Genomic DNA, 16,812 nt, shown 5'->3' with positions numbered 1-16,812 from the left:
ATTATGAGTTTTCAAATGATACAAGGCATACTTTTTACAATGATTATTACAGGAGCGTGTAGGATGTGAATACAGGGGTATGTTCTATCACAGCTCCCATATACAAGGCAGCTATCCAGTTCATGAATGGATAAAACAGGAGGCCAACCCTGTTAGATACTTTATCCTAAACAGAGAAGCACATTGCCTCAAGTCATAAAACAGGATACTGGACAATCCATCCTCCAGCTCTCAAATGGTCTGGAGAAGTCCAGGAAGGGAGGGAGTAATCAGCCAACAGAAAAGCCTCAAGTTATTCAGTTTCCTATTGTAGGCCAATATGAACCCATTCAAATACAGACCCAATGAGCTCTTTGAGTCACTCATAGCTGATGATGGATGAAATCAATGTGAAGAGCAAAACTTGGGCAGGAAAGATTCACTTTATACGCTTTGCCCACACACACCCTTCTCAGCCCCCCAAAAGGCTGAAAACAGAGAATGAAGACCTATTTGGCCAGAAGGGGGTGAATGAAAAGTTGGGCTCCTAACCAGTGGTGAGATTGCGGGGCGGGTAAGAAAGTAGCAGCGCTCTGCTCTAGATCCATCCACAGTCCACGAGTTTCTGGATGTTTCTACTAAAACATGTGGCACAGTGAACTAGTTAAGTATTACAGTCTTCACAGCTAAAACCCCATTGAGATGACTGGTGCAGGTAGCACCTGGTTTGGAATGAAGTGCTGCCTTCCTCCCTTCACACACAGCCTGAGGACAAGGGCAGAGAGAGAAGTCTACCACAACAATATGGTTGCCAGTCCTCCAGGATTGACCTGCAGTCTCAAGGAATGAAAGATTAATCTTTAATTATAAAGATTATGTCATGTGATGAAGTCTCCAGGAATACGTCCAACCAAAAGTGGCAACCAAGAAGGACGGTTTGGAATAGCTTTGTAGCCATGACTGCTACCATTGTTAATGAGCTGTAGGAGCAGTTGGGTCTCTTGTGCATTCCCTACTGGTGAAGGTAAGGCCTGTGGAGCTATATGGTGGCCACTTTAGCCCTGTGTCCATACAAAGTTACCGTTTGCAGCCTACCCTTCCACTCCTCCATGTAGAGAAGTCATAGCAGTTCTGCTGTGTCCAGAGACTTCCATTCATGGGGGGAGCAATGTTGTTTCTGCAGTATTGGGTTACATTTAGAATTTTTTTAACCAAAAGGGCTGAAAATTTTCTCTATCTTGTTTTTAATATAAGTGCTTAGCTTGTGCAGAAACCCCTGGACCACTAGAGAAGAGCTGATAGAATGTATCACCACACACTGGGGCACGGGTCACATGCTGGAGGATTCTCTGCTCCTTGAAGTCTTTAAAACACGATTTGAGGACTTCAATAGCTCAGACATAGGTGAGGTTTTTCGCAGGAGTGGGTGGGTGAGATTCTGTGGCCTGCGTTGTGCAGGAGGTCAGACTAGATGATCATAATGGTCCCTTCTGACCTTAGTATCTATGAATCTATTCTCATCATGGATAGCAGACTTCTAAGGATATGTCTACACTGCAGCTGGGGACATGCCTCCCAGCCCAGGTTGATAGACACATGCTAGCTCTGCTCAAGCTAGCATGCTCAGGGCTGAATTAACTTTTTGTGGGCCCCGGCGCCCAGACTGTGGCCCTGCCCCTGCACTCTGCCCCTGAGGCTCTGCTCACTCCTCTCTGCCCCTGAGGCCCCACCTGCCACTCACATAGAGGGTAGGGGGCAGAGGAGTGAGATGTGATCAGGGCCTCAGGGGCAGAGTGCGGTGGGGTGGGGAACCTTCTGAGTGTGGGCCCAGTGCCATGGGCACCATTGTAAACCTGGTACTGAACATGCTAATCAATGTGAATGTTACAGTGTCTTGGGCTAGCCACCCCAGTCCAGACCCAAAAGATTGGGTGGGGTTGTTCTTGGGTGGCTGATGGCTGTAGCTAGGCTGACCCCTGGAAGATGCAACTATGTTGATGCTTCATCCACATGGCTACTGTTGCTCAGGGAGGTGGCCCTACACTGACTGAAAAACTCCTTCCGTCCACGTAGGCTGTATCTACAGTACATGAGTAGGCTGATATAGTCTCCACAGTATAGACATACCCTAACATACATCGAGTCATAAAATGAGCTACAATGAGAGCAGGACAAACCAGCTGCCAAGAATTAATTAGCTCAGTTATTAATTAATATTTTAGTCACTGTTCAGAATGATGAGAAACTAAAAATCAGTAAAAATAATAATAGCATGATGGGGCAGAGAGGCCCTATACCAGCAGACAAGGGGTTAAGGAGAGCCTATAAGCCCAACTAGCCCTGCTCCGCTCTACCTGCGGCCAATGCCGAGCCTGGAGGGGGAATAAAAGGAGAGAACCTGGTTCAGTTCAGGGCTGACTGGGCAGGAAGGAGGATGGAGTTCTGCCTGAAGTGAGCTTTGCTTGCAGACTTGCAAAGATAGTCCTGCTAGCCAGAGCAGCCACTGGGGAGGAACAGCTGTTTGGGAACCAACCTGGAAGGAAAGGGTAGGGGTGCACTGGAAGTCAGGGGTCTGGCCCAATATTGAGTTACATTTGCTTTTTATTACTGTACATTTTGGGGTTGAGCCCCCTCCCACCCATATCCCCACCCTCAGACATGGATAAGACTGAAGGGACAACTAGCTGGTGGACTAGAGCCTGCCTTAGTGGACTCCAGAAATAGTCTTTTTCCCCTCCCTCCCCTGCCACCCCCGGGAGACCTATGGTCAGGTTGCGGTGCCTGGAAGGTCACTCCAAGGGGTTGTCATTGTTCCAGCCACACTACTACAATTATATGTGTGTGTGTATACGAATAGAGAGAGAGAGAACTTTTTCAGCACTAAAATGGAGATTTTTGTTTAAAAAAACCAAACAAACCCTGATCAGAAATGTTTTCATAAAACTATCGTCAAAGCTAAATGAAAACAAATTTTAGTTTGAACTCAATTATTCCCTTTCAGCGTTTGCATCCTTTCCATTGCAGCATTCCAGGGTGTTTCTCGGGCAGCACAACTCCACAACTGTATAAACACAATCTAGCCCTAAATGTGTTAAGAATAAACTGCTTCTGTATGTGTTTTCTGTTCTCAGATTACAGTGGGCACTGAACCAACAATCTGTATCTATCTCTCAGGGATACGGTATGGACTCTTGGAAAAGGACAGTTTCTTATCTCAGTTAGGTGTGTGAATCTAAAATAACTTCATTGACCTTAGTGGAGTGACTCCAGGTTTATACCAGTATAAATGAGAGCAGAATCTGGCTTTGCAATTTTAGTCCTGCTGGGGCAGTTTATAGCACTGGGTACTTATCTCTTCAATTTTACCCTCTCCTATTTCCACACACAAAACTTTGTGTGAACCTACAGACAGAAGAGAGAACAATACACCAAGCTTAGTCTCCCATAATACTAACTAAAAAGTAGAGTATACACTGGGTTTTGGTCAGTGCTTTGACTTCAGTAGACACGTACAATAAGAATATGCTTCCCATGTGTAACTGAGGTAGGGATTATTCATAAACTTGAGAATTCTGCAACCAGTGAGAGAGGAAGGATAATTCAGTGGCTAGGCTGTTAGCCTGGGATTTGAGAGATTGGTGATCAATTCCCTGCCCTGCTGCAGACTGCACATGGGACCCTGAGCAAGTTAGTCAAGTCTCTCTGTACCTCAATTCCCCAACTGTGGCAAATGGGGATAACAGAACTTCCCTACCTCACAGAGGTGCTGTGACAAAAGCTACTTTAAAGATTGTGAGATTCTACAGTGATGGGGGGCCATCGAAGTACTTGGATACATAGAAACCCCATGTTCACTGTCTCGGTGCAAATTTTAGGTTCAGAAGGAGAAGCAAGATTAATCAAGTAGTTAAAATGAATCTAAGGTGAGGGTCAAAACTCCCAGAAATCTATTAGGTCCTAATCTTGCAGGCAAACCTCATGAATTTTACCCAAGGACTACAGGATCAGACTGTAGTGGATTCAGCAGCAGAAAGCCTGAAGTCCCACTGGGTAACTGGAAGGAGCTCAGTGTAACCAAAATCTTCTGGGAGAAGGCATGCGTCATGTGACTAGTACAAGAGGGTCTGGTGCCTTCACTGCATCGCATACTTAAAGTGATTCCAGTCGGTCTGGGTAAGCTCCACCAGAGTCAGCTGAACATCTGAATGCAGAGGCTCAGGCTGACTGCTGTAATAGCATCATTTAAATGCCTCTTAAAAATTCTGTCCAGCTGAACAATGCAGTGAGTGAGGTTTCATGTCAAGATTAAAGAATTTCAATTCCTTGGTCCTATTGATTTCCACTTCTTAGTCCTTTCTAGTTCCTTTGATCTTCCCTGTTCCTGCAGCGAACTGGACACATGAATGCAGTAGAATGTGGTTCAAGGCTTGCTCACGACTCATGTTCTAAACATGCTCAGTGGTATCATCCTGAAAGCACCCACAATATGTACACAGGACTGGTAGGAGCTGGAGGGAGCAGTTCCAAATATTTGTACAACTAAAGGAAAAACAGAAAACCCAGCTTTTCTGCTCCCATTACAGTAAAGGGGGAAAAAAAACTTCCATTGACTTCAATGGCGGATTAGAAATAGATACTTTAGAGAAGGCAGCAGAGAGCCGTAATTCTAGTCTTAATGCCCATGAGGTAAAGCCAAAACATGTGTTACAGGAAATCATTTGATAATGGAAGTCAACGGCTGCATTTGAATTGAAAGAAACATGAAAGTGTATTGGTTAGCAAAACTGAACATACAAAAGTTCCATTTAAATATGCCAATACTGTTGAACAGAATTAGGTTTATTTACAGAAAAGAGCATCTTTGTTTAACCTTCCCACCATAAAAAAAAACCTGCACCATGAATCAGATTTCAGATTGCTGGTCAGATCAATGATTCTGTCAGTGGCTGATGACCCTCGCTGAGCTCCAGCTGCTATTGCTATTCTCAGCATTTTGTTTGTATTGCTGAGTGGCAATTGACCATGTCCGCAAGTATTCCAGCATGACAGGAAATTCTGGTCTAAAGGATGCTATTTGAAATGAAACACACTCAAAACATGCTTTGTAGGAACCGGTTAAACTTGATCTAGAGCAGCTAAAAGGTGTGCCACTGGTGTCAGGTCCCTCATCAGTATCCCCATACAAGGCAGTAACATTTGACATCTGTTGGGGCTCTCCCTGTAGAACACCAGAATTTTCAGAATGAAAAACAGCAGGGGACTATATTAACAGGGGATTGATACCTCTTTGGGTTGGTTTCTTTCCTTCCTTCTGGGATCATGTTGCAGAGTTGGGCAGATGAGAAGAGGCTTGGCTGCTGGGAGAGCTTTTCAGGGGCATGCACAACCTAACCCTTCCCCCCGAACCCCCCGGTGGCCTTTTATCAGTTAATGGTAATGATAGAATGGTTTACTTGGGTCTACCTACCATATTATGGCAAGCCTGTGAGGAAGTACCAGGGTAGCAGCCAGTTGGGAGCCCCTGAAAAAGAAAGCTGACAGCAGTTGGATAGCTCAGTGGTTTGAACATTAGCCTGTTAAACCCAGGGTTGTGAGCTCAATCCTTGAGGGGGCCATTTAGGGATCTGGGGAAAAAATTGGGGATTGGCCCTGCTTTGAGCAGGGGGTTAGACTAGATGACCTCCTGAGGTCCCTTCCAACCCTGATATTCTATGATTCTAATTGAGAGCATGTGCAGAGACATAAGAACCCAATACAGATGGCTCTGGACTCCATAAAAAGAACAGGAGTACTTGTGGCACCTTAGAGACTAACAAATTTATTTGAGCATAAGCTTTTGTGAGCTATAGCTCACTTCATCGGATGCATTCAGTGGAAAATACAGTGGGGAGATTTTATATACAGAGAGAACATGAAACAATGGGTGTTACCATACACACTGTAACAAGAGTGATCAGGTAAGGTGAGCTGTTACCAGCAGGGGCGGGGGGGACTCTTTTGTAGTGATAATCAAGGTGGGCTATTTCCAGCAGTTGACAAGAACGTGTGAGCAACAGCGGGGGGGGGGGGGGGGGGCGGAAATAAACATGGGGAAATAGTTTTACTTTGTGTAATGACACATCCACTCCCAGTCTTTATTCAAGCGTAATTTAACGGAGTCCAGTTTGCAAATTAATTCCAATTCAGCAGTCTCTCGTTGGAGTCTGTTTTTGAAGTTATTGTGTTGAAGAATTTAAACTTTTAGGTCTGTAATCGAGTGACCAGAGAGATTGAAGTGTTTTCCAACTGGTTTTTGAATGTTAGAATTCTTGATGTCCTGACTACAAGCCATCAGGAACAGTATCCCTGATAATGTTACGGCAAACCTGGTGGCTGAACGTTGTGAGTTTGTCCTCACCCATAACTATTTCACATTTGGTGAAAAGCTCTACATTCACATCAGACATCCTCAAAACGAGCGTAAAGGTTTGATTCCAGAGTGGAATGAAATTTTTATCTTCCTACATCAGATGCAAAAGGCAATTTCCTGCAAGTCAGCACTTTACGACAAATTTCTGATTTTTTTTCCTTAAAGTTTTAAAGAATAATAAACTCAATTTAAAATGATGTATTGCACTAATATATATTTCCTGTGAATAGCTGTGCTTTGCATCTGGGACATTCTCTGCCCACTCTTCATCTGAATTCTTGTTCTTAAATATGCTTGTACTTCATATTTCTTTTCCATATTTGATTTAATGAAGGAGCAAGAGTAAGTGGAGTTTACATTAGAGAGGGCATTTGGTAGTACACCTGCAATGTACTCAAATTCATCTAAGGCAGAGTTTCAAATAGGGTGACGGATATTAGTCTGGATTTCCATGGGAATTGCAAAATGCATTACCATAACAAAATAAAATAAAATACAGGGCATGAGTCAAATATATTGCGCAGTTTAATTCCCAGAGTGGAGTAAGCCATGTTGGTGCAATTCCAGTCTACCTACACTCCTGCTGCTTATTTACAGTAGGGGTTTGCACTGCTGCAGCCACATTAGCAGAGTGGTTAAAAAAACAACAACGTAGATGTGCCTTGAGTGGCACAGATAAGTCTAGAACTCAGCCACGCTGACACACAGCTCTCTGCTCAGGTTATCATAAAGGACCATCGCTACTGCTGTCGTCGCTCCCAGGAACACTGGGTGGTTGGATTTGGTCTCTTCAGTCTTAAACTCCTACCCTGTGAGCCAGAGGTGTGGTGTTGTGATCCCTTCTTTGGAATGTAAATTCATAGTTCTCAAAACATGTTTTGCCTATGTGGCCATTTCTCCTTGCAGCTGGGGCCTGCAGGATAATACAAAAGGCTGAAGGACAGAGAGTGCCATCCACAGACACATCCCTTTCAAAATGACCAAATAGAGAGAGCTGCAGACACTGAGACAGCCCAGAAGAGGGCATACAAAAGCTCCAGATAGAACCTGTTTGAGATGGGAATCCCCTGCATGACTTTATTCACAGCAGCGTTACTGTGCTCACAACTTTTCCCAGCTGCCAGCCTTGCAGAAACATCAGGCTATGCTGTGAAGGCTTGCTGTGTACTACTCAGATGCAGCAATTGTGCGAAGGGCAGGATTAAAGAACAGGATGATGTGTTGCTGCTAAGGAAAAGAAAGGAATTTACATTGCCTCAAGGGATGAGGAGTTAAGGGAGAAGACAGTAAACGTGAATGTTTGCTGTGGTGAGATAGTGTCAATATTATATTAAATAAAGGCACAATATAGTGAGGCAATGCAGCAAACATCATCTACAGTGATTTAAAGAAAATTCGCTGAAGTTAGTGAAGGAGTAAACAACTGTGGCAGAGCACAACCCCTAATAAGCACATTCTTTGCCCCCATATGCAAAGTCTTTGCAATGAAAATTAATAATACTTTACACTTCCGTAGCATCTTCCTTCCCAGGATCTCAAAGCATTTTCCACCCATTAATTAAGCCTTACAACACTTCTGCAGGATGCATCTTATTATCCCCATTCTACAGTGGAGGGAACTGAAGTATGGAAAAGCTCAGTGGCTTGCCCCTGGTCACCCATCAAGTCAGTGGAAGAGCTGGTAGCAGCACCAGAAACTCTTGACTCCCGGTATTGCTGTTCAGCCAGTAGTCTATGCTCTTTTCCTGAGCAAATAATAGGACATTCTAATAGTTTCATTTAACTAGTGCCTGTCATCTGAGGAGCTCCAAGCACTTTACAAAGGTGTCTGTATTTTACAGGTGGGGAAACTGAGGCACAGAAAGACTAAGTCACTTGTCTGTGGCCTCGTCCATAGAGCTCTGGACTGGGACTTAGGAGAGGTGGGTTCTCTGCTTGGCCCTGACACTGACCTGCTGGATGACCTTGGGCAATCACTTCCCCTATCTGTGCCTCAGTTTCCCCATTTTGTAAAGTGATAGCAATGATACTGACTTCTTTTGTAAACTGCTTTGAGATCTGCTGATGAGAAGTGCTAGAAAAGAGCTAGGTACATCATTATTAAGGTCCCATAGTGAGTCAATAGCAGAGCTGGGATGGAAACCCCAATCTTCTCCCTCCTAATCTGCTGCTTTAACCACTAGACCATGCTCCCTCCATAAGGAAATGCCACACAGGCCTCTTATCAGGGAGGCAGTTGGAAGATCTTTTCATTGTCATTGAGCACCTCTCCCCTATTTTACAGTACCTGCCATTCCCTTTAGGATTAATAGAGGAAGTAAACTTTAACTCTGGATGCTACTGCTGCACTCTGATTATCAGCAGGACAAAACGGTGACATACCTAGCAGCTCTTTGGGCCACACATGATCTTAAAGTAAGTGGGCATAACTCCATTGGAGCCACTGGTAGCACTTGCTTAGACCAGGGATGAATGTGGCACCTTGCATATTACAATCCTCAAGCTAGGGAGTTTAGTTTTGTTTCCGAAGAGGATTAGTTGGAATCAGTTGTCCCACGAGCCCAGATTTGTGTGCGGCTACCAAAACTTTAGCTCTTCTGATGAAAGCATGTGGAATCAGTTCAGGCCACTCCCGTATGGGGCCATAAAACATATTGTACTTCCCAGCTGAAGGCTGACACCCAGGACTGCTGTTGACATTCGCCTCCCAAAACAAGGAAGGCCCGGTTTTAGTCTCACCTCCCATCGTGAGTCAGAAACAGGCCCATCCTTGAACCACTTGAGAGATCAACCCTGGAGCCGTGCCACCACTGCACAGCAACACCAGAGTGGGCAGAAGCCCCACGCTGTTCCTGCTGAACTATTCCAGTGCCGTATTGGAGGAATTACAATGTTTCTTTAAAGAGACTGCCATCACAGGGTTCTCAGTCTCTGATCTCATGCTCCCAGTCTGAGAAAGGGCAGAACTCCACTAACACACAGGACTTTTAACCCAGGGAGGCAGAGTTAGGGGAATTCAACCATGTCTGGTGCTGGGAGCATGAGACCCAAGACTGAGACCTGTGAGAGGATATCTTCAGATACGGAGATTTAAAGGCAAAGACTTATCACTTACTAGTAATTTTAAGAAAGAGTGATAGGAAAGTAATCTTCCTTAAAAGTACTGGCTCAATATAGAATCCAGCAGCCAAGAGGCAGTTTTCAGTGGGCCAATACTGCTTTTAGAATGGTTGGTGATCAGGGGAAAATAAGCAAAATTCCAAATGAGATGGAAAGAGAAAATGAAAGAGAGAGAGCATTCTGGTTAAAGATACTAGATCCCCCAAATGCACCTTATTAGACCCAGCAGAGGAACCCTGCTCATTTTAGATATAAATTTACCATGATAAAGGCTGTGATATATATAGATGGGCTGGTTACTACATTACTACCTTGTTTATTAGTATAAAAAACTGACACATCAGCAACATTCAGCTGAGTAATTTGTGTGGGCTGTGGGGTATAAAGATCATTTAGGGGGCATCTCACAGGTATCATCCTTCCCACACAGGATTTTTTTTTTTTTAAATAACATGCCATTTGATGTAATCTGGTACTTTCTAAAGGGCAGGCCCTGATTCATCTCTCACAATAGTTTTATGCTATTGTACCATCACTCATTTTAGTGGTGTTAACCCTGGTTTGTTTACACCAATTTAAGAGAGAGCAGGATCAGGCTTTTTGTCTACTGAACTATGCTTAGGAAGCAGTGGTAAAAGCCACTCTAGGCAGGGACTGTTTCGCACAGCTTTTGCAAGATTTGCTAGACCAGGCACATCATTGGTTCATTTCCAGCTGTTTACCATGGTTTTCCATGATGTGGGGAGGGTGACCAAACAAGCAAACAAAACAAAGCCAAAGAAAAAACAAAACAACAAAGCAAAACAAAAAGCCCACAACCAAAACCCAAAACCAAACAACCCTCCCCAATAACGTTTACTGGACCCAAAACAAACAAACAAAAACAATTTCCCCAAACAGGGCCTGGGTGAGTGGGGAGGTAGAACTTCACAGGACAGGCTGAGCAGCGTGCCGTTTGGGTGGAACAGTCTCTGCTAGAGGCAGGGGGTACAGAGAGCCATTGAACCCAGCTGTAAACCCTGTGTATGCTGGAAACCCCTTCAAGCCAGGGAGTGCAGCAGCACCCCTTGCTCCAGCACCTATGGGCAGGGACAATCCTCAGCGATCCAAACGTGACCTCAACACGTGAAACGGGGTTATTGCTGGAAAACTTTTCACATGGCGAAGAACTGAACCGCCCCCCATTATTTCAGGCCGCTTCCCCCACTCGTGGCTCCCTCTTTGGGGGCGGGAGGGGACGGCCACACGCCGCAGGGCCTGGCTGCGGCGCCCTGCCCTCTCGGGAGGAAGGAGGGGGTCGTACTCTGGCCAGCAGGGGGCGGCCCTTACCTAGGTGCCTGCCCTGTGCAGAGAGAGCGCGCCCGGGAGCCGTGGACGCAGATGGTCCCACCCGCGGCACCTGGGAGCAGAAGCGCAGCCGGGCTGGGCGCGCTGCTTGCCCCACTTCGCAGCTTGCCGAGCCAGGCCAGCGGGCGGCCCCACACCTCCCCATACCTGCGCTGGGAGCGGCGCGCGAGGCGGAGCTGGACCTGCCGCGTCCACCCGCCTCCTCCTCCGATTGATAAATAACTTCAGCCGCGGCGCGGAGGGTGCGAAGGTCGCGTCCGGGCTGCGCAGCGGGAGAAGCCCCGGAGCGGAGATTTGCGGACGCTCCTTGCAGCCATGTCACCCGGCCCCGTGTGAGCCGGGACCCTCGGCGCTCGCGGCGGGGCTGGATGCTCCGGGGCTGAACCTCCCCCGGCTTACCGCGCTCTCCATCCCGGGCTGCGCCCCGCTGGGGTCCCGGCCAGGACATGTCGGTCTCCCAGCTCTACACCAAGGTGAGCGGGACCGGGGCCTTTGTATCAGAGACTAGAACACCCCGCCCCTGCCCCGGGGGAACCCCCTGCCCGCCACCCGTGCGCGCTTTGGGGAGGCTCCGGGGCTGGCTGCCGGCCGCAGCCCCTTGGAGCGGGGGGGTTCGGGACCCGGCGCCTTGTTACCGGCTGCCTTAGTTTTCTGCCCTTCCCGGGCACCCGAGCCGGGCTCCTGCTGGGTTCCGGGGGCGCCCCGCTCCAGCCTGGCCGGGGCGTGTTTTAAAGCCGCTCGGAAGTTCTGTTGCCGTGAGACCAGAGGGCGGCGGCGGCCGCCGCAGGGTTTCACCTGGAGCCCTGCACCTGGCTGCCTCTCTCCGCCGCTGGGAGCTGGGCGCCCCCACCGGCCCTCTCGGCCTCCCGCCGCCGCCGGGGTGCGGCTCGCCTGGCCCGGCTGCCTGCTCCCTGAGGCCCGGTGCCCCTGCGGGGCCAGCTCCTTCCTCCACGCCAGCTGCAGGGCAGTCCCTCACCGCTGTTAGCGGTGCCGTCCCCTTCCCCCGTCGCCCCTACAATACCCGCCGTGCCGTTCCCTCCCCTACTCGCCCGGTTTATTGCCCCCCTCGCCCCTGCATCTCTCCAGGGCCATCTCCCAGGGCACTGCACGGCTCACCCCGCTCCCCGCAGCCCCTTCCCCTGCTCTGGCGGCCCCTCCAAGCCGGTTCGGCAGGGCCGTCGTGGCGGCCCTGTGTGCATGGGTGGCAGTTTATTACCTCTGAAAGGCTGATGGGGGAGAAGCTGCTGAAAGTCACTGAGTGTGCGGGCTCGGGGAGAATTCATCGGTGTAAAAGCCAAGTTACCATGAATCAGTCACTTTTCCCTGTAAAGTGGTGTGTACATTTTATGGCGCCAGAGACCTGGTTTAATGAATGCGGGGAGGTGGGAAGCGGGCTGGATAAGCTTAGAAGGAAAAGCCTTGTCTGTTGCCGCTGAACTTGGCAGGATCAGGTAACTATGCAAAGGCTGGGCTGAGCCGTAGGCGGGGGAACAGCCCGGAACAGCTGTCAGGAGGAAGGGGAATGTCAGAGTTGTTGCTGCAGTTGTCACGTGAAAGGTTAGGGACAGGTGACACTTCCCAAACAGTGGCAAGCGGTATGTGTTGGTGACAGCCTTTACGTTTAATATTCTGGCTATTTGCTTTGCTGGCTCTAAAGCAAAATGCCCCTGTACCTTCCTCTGTGCTGGCTTGGTGAAGCAGGCTGGGCCGTGGCCCTTTCCACGGGTTGTTGGATCATGTAGGAAATGTGGACGGTCCCTTGCCTGGCACTGAGGGTGCTTGTTCCTTACCATTCAGGTGGGGTGTGTGAGACTCATTGAGTCTACCTGGGAAACCTGCAGCAGGCTAGCTACTGTTTGCACTGGGGAAGGACAGAGTCTCACTGAAACAACCACCAGAAAAAACAAGGAGTCCTTGTGGCACATTAGAGACTAGCAAATTTATTGGGCATAAGCTTTCGTGGGTGGGTTTTAGCCCACGAAAGCTTATGCCCAAATAAATTTGTTACTCTCTAAGGTGCCACAAGGACTCCTTGTTGTTTTTTTTCTGATACAGACTAACACGGCTACCCCTCTGAAACCTGTAATCACCAGAAAGAGATTTGGTTAGCATTTTTTTGGGGGAGCGGGGAACCAACTCAGCAACTTTGACAATCCTCCTATTATTATTATATTTTATTTATCTTTTAAACTGATACCCTCCTTTTCTGTAGCACAGATTGGGAGGGGACAGAGGCTCATGGTTCCTACTTTGTTTTTATTGCATCAGGCACCTACATAGGGTTTTTTAAAAAATCAAACTTTTTTTTAAAAAAGAAGCCTTGTCAATATAAGATGAACTGAAGTGGGGACAGCTTAGTGATGATGTCTAGTTTAGATTGAGTCTCTTGCCTTATATTGTCTGTGCTGTCTGCTGGAGTGAATTAATGTTGTATGTCCTCCTTGGGATGTTTCTCATGAGACCAGACACGAGCAAAATGCTTTTTAGCTTTGGTGTATATCAGCATAAGTAGTAACATAAAAATTATGGCTTGTATATCCAGCAGGTTTCATTAACAACCTCTAAGCAAAACAAAATAAAACAAACTTATACATTCCAGAAATGGTAAAACTAGGCAAAGCAACATAAAGTAAAATTATTAAAATCCACAAAATGCTGCTGTTTTAACCTCATAATATATGGTGGGTATTCTATTAAAAGAGAGAAATTTAACACATCCTGTTTTTTTAAAATAAATCAGTTTGGAGTGGGGTTGTCCTCTCTGTTTCACAGCCAGTCACATTATTGACATGTATTCTATCCTATATAAACTCTCTGTGTGGGAACCAACATTGTAAGTGGGTGCACATAGTGTGTGTGTGGGAGGGGTGTCTTTGCAGACATTGTTGTTTGGGTTTTTGGTTTACTTAATGTTTATATGCTCGATGTTCAAGGAAAGATATAAACAGGAGAATATTCACCCTCAGGGATGGTGTTTGAGTGGGCTTATCCCCCACCCATCTGACTGGATACTTTCACTTCTGCAAGCAGAGGGGACAGGAGAGTGCTGGCTCTGTGGCCTTGTCCCTTCCTAATCCCTATGAAGTTCCTCTACCTCTATGGATGTGCTACAGCGGTTGGACTCTGCGAGTCAGGAGGAACAGGACTAGGGAGATGGTAGTTCCATGGACCATGCTGTCCTTTCCCAGAACCACCCAGGTATTCTCAAGGAAAGTCATGCTGACTCAATCAGCATGATCTTGTTTTGTTCCTCCACTATGTAAACTTTCCTCACCCATTCTTCTATCCCAGAAGGGAATGGGGATGAGGGTTGCAGCCAGCTGGGAGTGTTACAGGGACTGAAATATGTCTGGGGATCAGGAAAATGTATGGGGCCTTGGGCTGCTATATGGATGATCCTGATCTTTCATGGATGTCCAAGATGGGATGATTGTCTGGAAACTTTGTGACTGGGCTCTAATGGAGTTTCTTGTCCCCTATGCAAATTTTCCCCATGTGGATGATGATAAATTACCCCATAAAAACAAGTTTGCCCCTCTGGAGACCTCTTTTATGTTCTTGAAGCACACCTGCCAATATTAGAATACTAGCAATGGGAAACATTTAGAGAGGAACATACGTTCCCATTTTAACACTCTTGGTTTAACACATTGGTCTAGGGGAGATTTTTGTAGGGAAAGACTGGAAAACTGTAAATATGGTGTTATCTGAGAGTTGTTTTGTTTTTCATTCTCCTCCTTCCCGTTTCAGCTATCTAAAGCTCTTCACCCTGTACCAAATATCTTTCTTTAGGAGAGCCATCCGTTTACATTTTTTAACTAAATCATTTGAACTGCAAGGTTAGCAAAGTTGTTTTAAGCCAAGTATTGTGATTCCACAGTCTACCAGTTGCTTGTTATACCAACATGCTCACTATGGCTGAGCACTAGGTCGGTACAAGAATTACTGGAACCTTCTGATTAAGATAAGTGGTGCATAAGCCTTTTGCTAGCCTTGCACTCTGGCATATATCTCAGCCTAAAGGAATAAGTTGGGGGATGATGTGATATAGAAGGTCTTTCATGGGCTTTCTGTACTGGGATGAATTCCCCCCTTCCTGTCCAGGTAACGTTAGACCTGGGTTTGATGCATTGTACTGTAGTCTTAGTCTGAGTGATCACCTGTGAAAGCCTTTATCTGATTTGTTTAGCCAAATATGGTTTTTGTTGGATGAACAGAGATTCATACACTAGATTTTTTTTTTTTTTGATTAGTGGATAAATACATTGCTACTATTTTTAAAAAAATAGAAATTCTGAAAATTTGACATCAAACATACACTAAAGGTACTGTAATTGTTTAAAAATATGAGCAATAAATTATTATTTTCTGGTTCCTGCTGTTCCTATAATCTATCCTTATAATGATCTATTACGGGTAACATAAATATTTCTAATAAGAATTTTGTTTTCTGATACTTGGGGCATATGCAAGAACTGTTCACTAGCAGTATTATCAAAACTCACCTCTAATTCTTACATTGCAATGAAAAGAAAATAACTAAGTGATACTCTTGTATGTGGTGTTGAGGTTACCTTGCCTAGGTGCTGACAGATGTCTGACATACACTTTACAGTTGGATAAAAGCACCTGGTGATACAGAAAGCTTATTGCTGATCACTCTGTATACTATTGACCCATTGTGCAAAAAGAAAATTGGTACATAAAAAATTAATTGTTTAATCTTTTGGAGCATTATTCCCTCACATGCAATAACTTGATGGGGAAATAATGTCTGCTGCTCCAACTATTATAACTACTGTGGGGAGTAGCTAACTAAATAAGATGTAATAAATGCTGGAATAGTTAAGGGCCAGATCTTGCCACTTTGCTCTTCATTCTTTGATTTAGTCTTTACACCTTAGTCCTGTTGATTTCAGTGAGTCTACTGGAGGGGTCAGGTGCTATTCAGCATTAGTATCGGTGACAGAATCTGGCTGTAAATAAACTTCATTATCCTATGCCTGATAGGAGAGGAGAGAAGTGAACTAATGTTCGCTGGGTGAAGGTCAATAACATTTTCCACCTAGTTAGGTTTGTTAAACTGTGTTTATAGTCAGGATAGAAACACTGACCATAGCTGAGATATGTGCTTATCTGTAATGTGCATGTTTTTATACAATTCTTTACTTTTGGAAAAAAAGTAGTGTATCTTAGCGTAGGAACAACATCAGCGTGCATGTTTGTCAGCTAATTGTCATGGCCGAGCATACTGCAGCAAAAGGGATACAGGGAAAATAACTAGGACTTTTTCCAGCTCATGTTTAATCAGTGGGACAAGCTTGATGGGTGAAAGGACCAGTGTAATGAAGGGTCTGGCGTTCTAGGAGGGATATTGCTGATAGAGACATAACTGGCGACAGTCTAGATCTTTATTTCTCCTGGATGTTTTATACTGCTTGTATCAAATTGCTTCCCATTTTAAATAGGAAATGCTTGTTAATATTTACAGTGTGGGTAGTGCCCAAAGTCTCCGGTTGGGATTGGGGCCCCGCTGAGCTTGGTGTTGTACAAACATGTATGAAGCTACAGTCTTTGCCTCGGAGAACTCAGAGTCCCGAAGGAAAGATTTCAGACACATCCTCTTCCATGTTTGAAGGGATGTGCCAGTAATTCCTGCTCCTCACCAGGTGCTTTTGAAGGGCCTGATGGTGAGATGAGCTGCGATGCATCTGAATGTAGTATGTGCTGTGCACCTCTCAGGGCGATAGGTATTTCTGTCCTCTTTAACAGGGGAACATAAACTTGTTTCTTTTTTTAAATGAGGAAAGGTGCTGATTGTGTGTAATGAATATTGATTACTTGCTTTCAGGCAGAGAATCCTGTCCCTGTGCTGTGATGTTCATGGTGCTTTATAAACAATATTTCAGTGGGTAAGAACCTGGGGAATATTCTTATTGAAAGCTATAAATATTGCC

General features: G+C 45.9%; 1 protein-coding gene across 1 annotated transcript in view; it reads left to right on the top strand.

Annotated features, from left to right (window-relative positions):
• The first annotated feature begins 10,893 nt into the window (after positions 1-10,893).
• Positions 10,894-16,812, top strand: part of MYO5B (myosin VB) — a 359,433-nt gene continuing 353,514 nt past the window's right edge. Inside the window, exon 1 of the mRNA XM_074952355.1 lies at positions 10,894-11,328. Within this exon, the coding sequence (XP_074808456.1) occupies positions 11,302-11,328 (27 nt within the window). The 5' untranslated portion in view covers positions 10,894-11,301. The remainder of the gene's footprint in view (positions 11,329-16,812) is intronic.

The sequence above is a fragment of the Natator depressus genome, chromosome 5 (assembly GCF_965152275.1).
Source record: "Natator depressus isolate rNatDep1 chromosome 5, rNatDep2.hap1, whole genome shotgun sequence".
Taxonomy (NCBI): domain Eukaryota; kingdom Metazoa; phylum Chordata; order Testudines; family Cheloniidae; genus Natator; species Natator depressus.
This window is presented reverse-complemented; position numbering and strand designations above follow the sequence as displayed.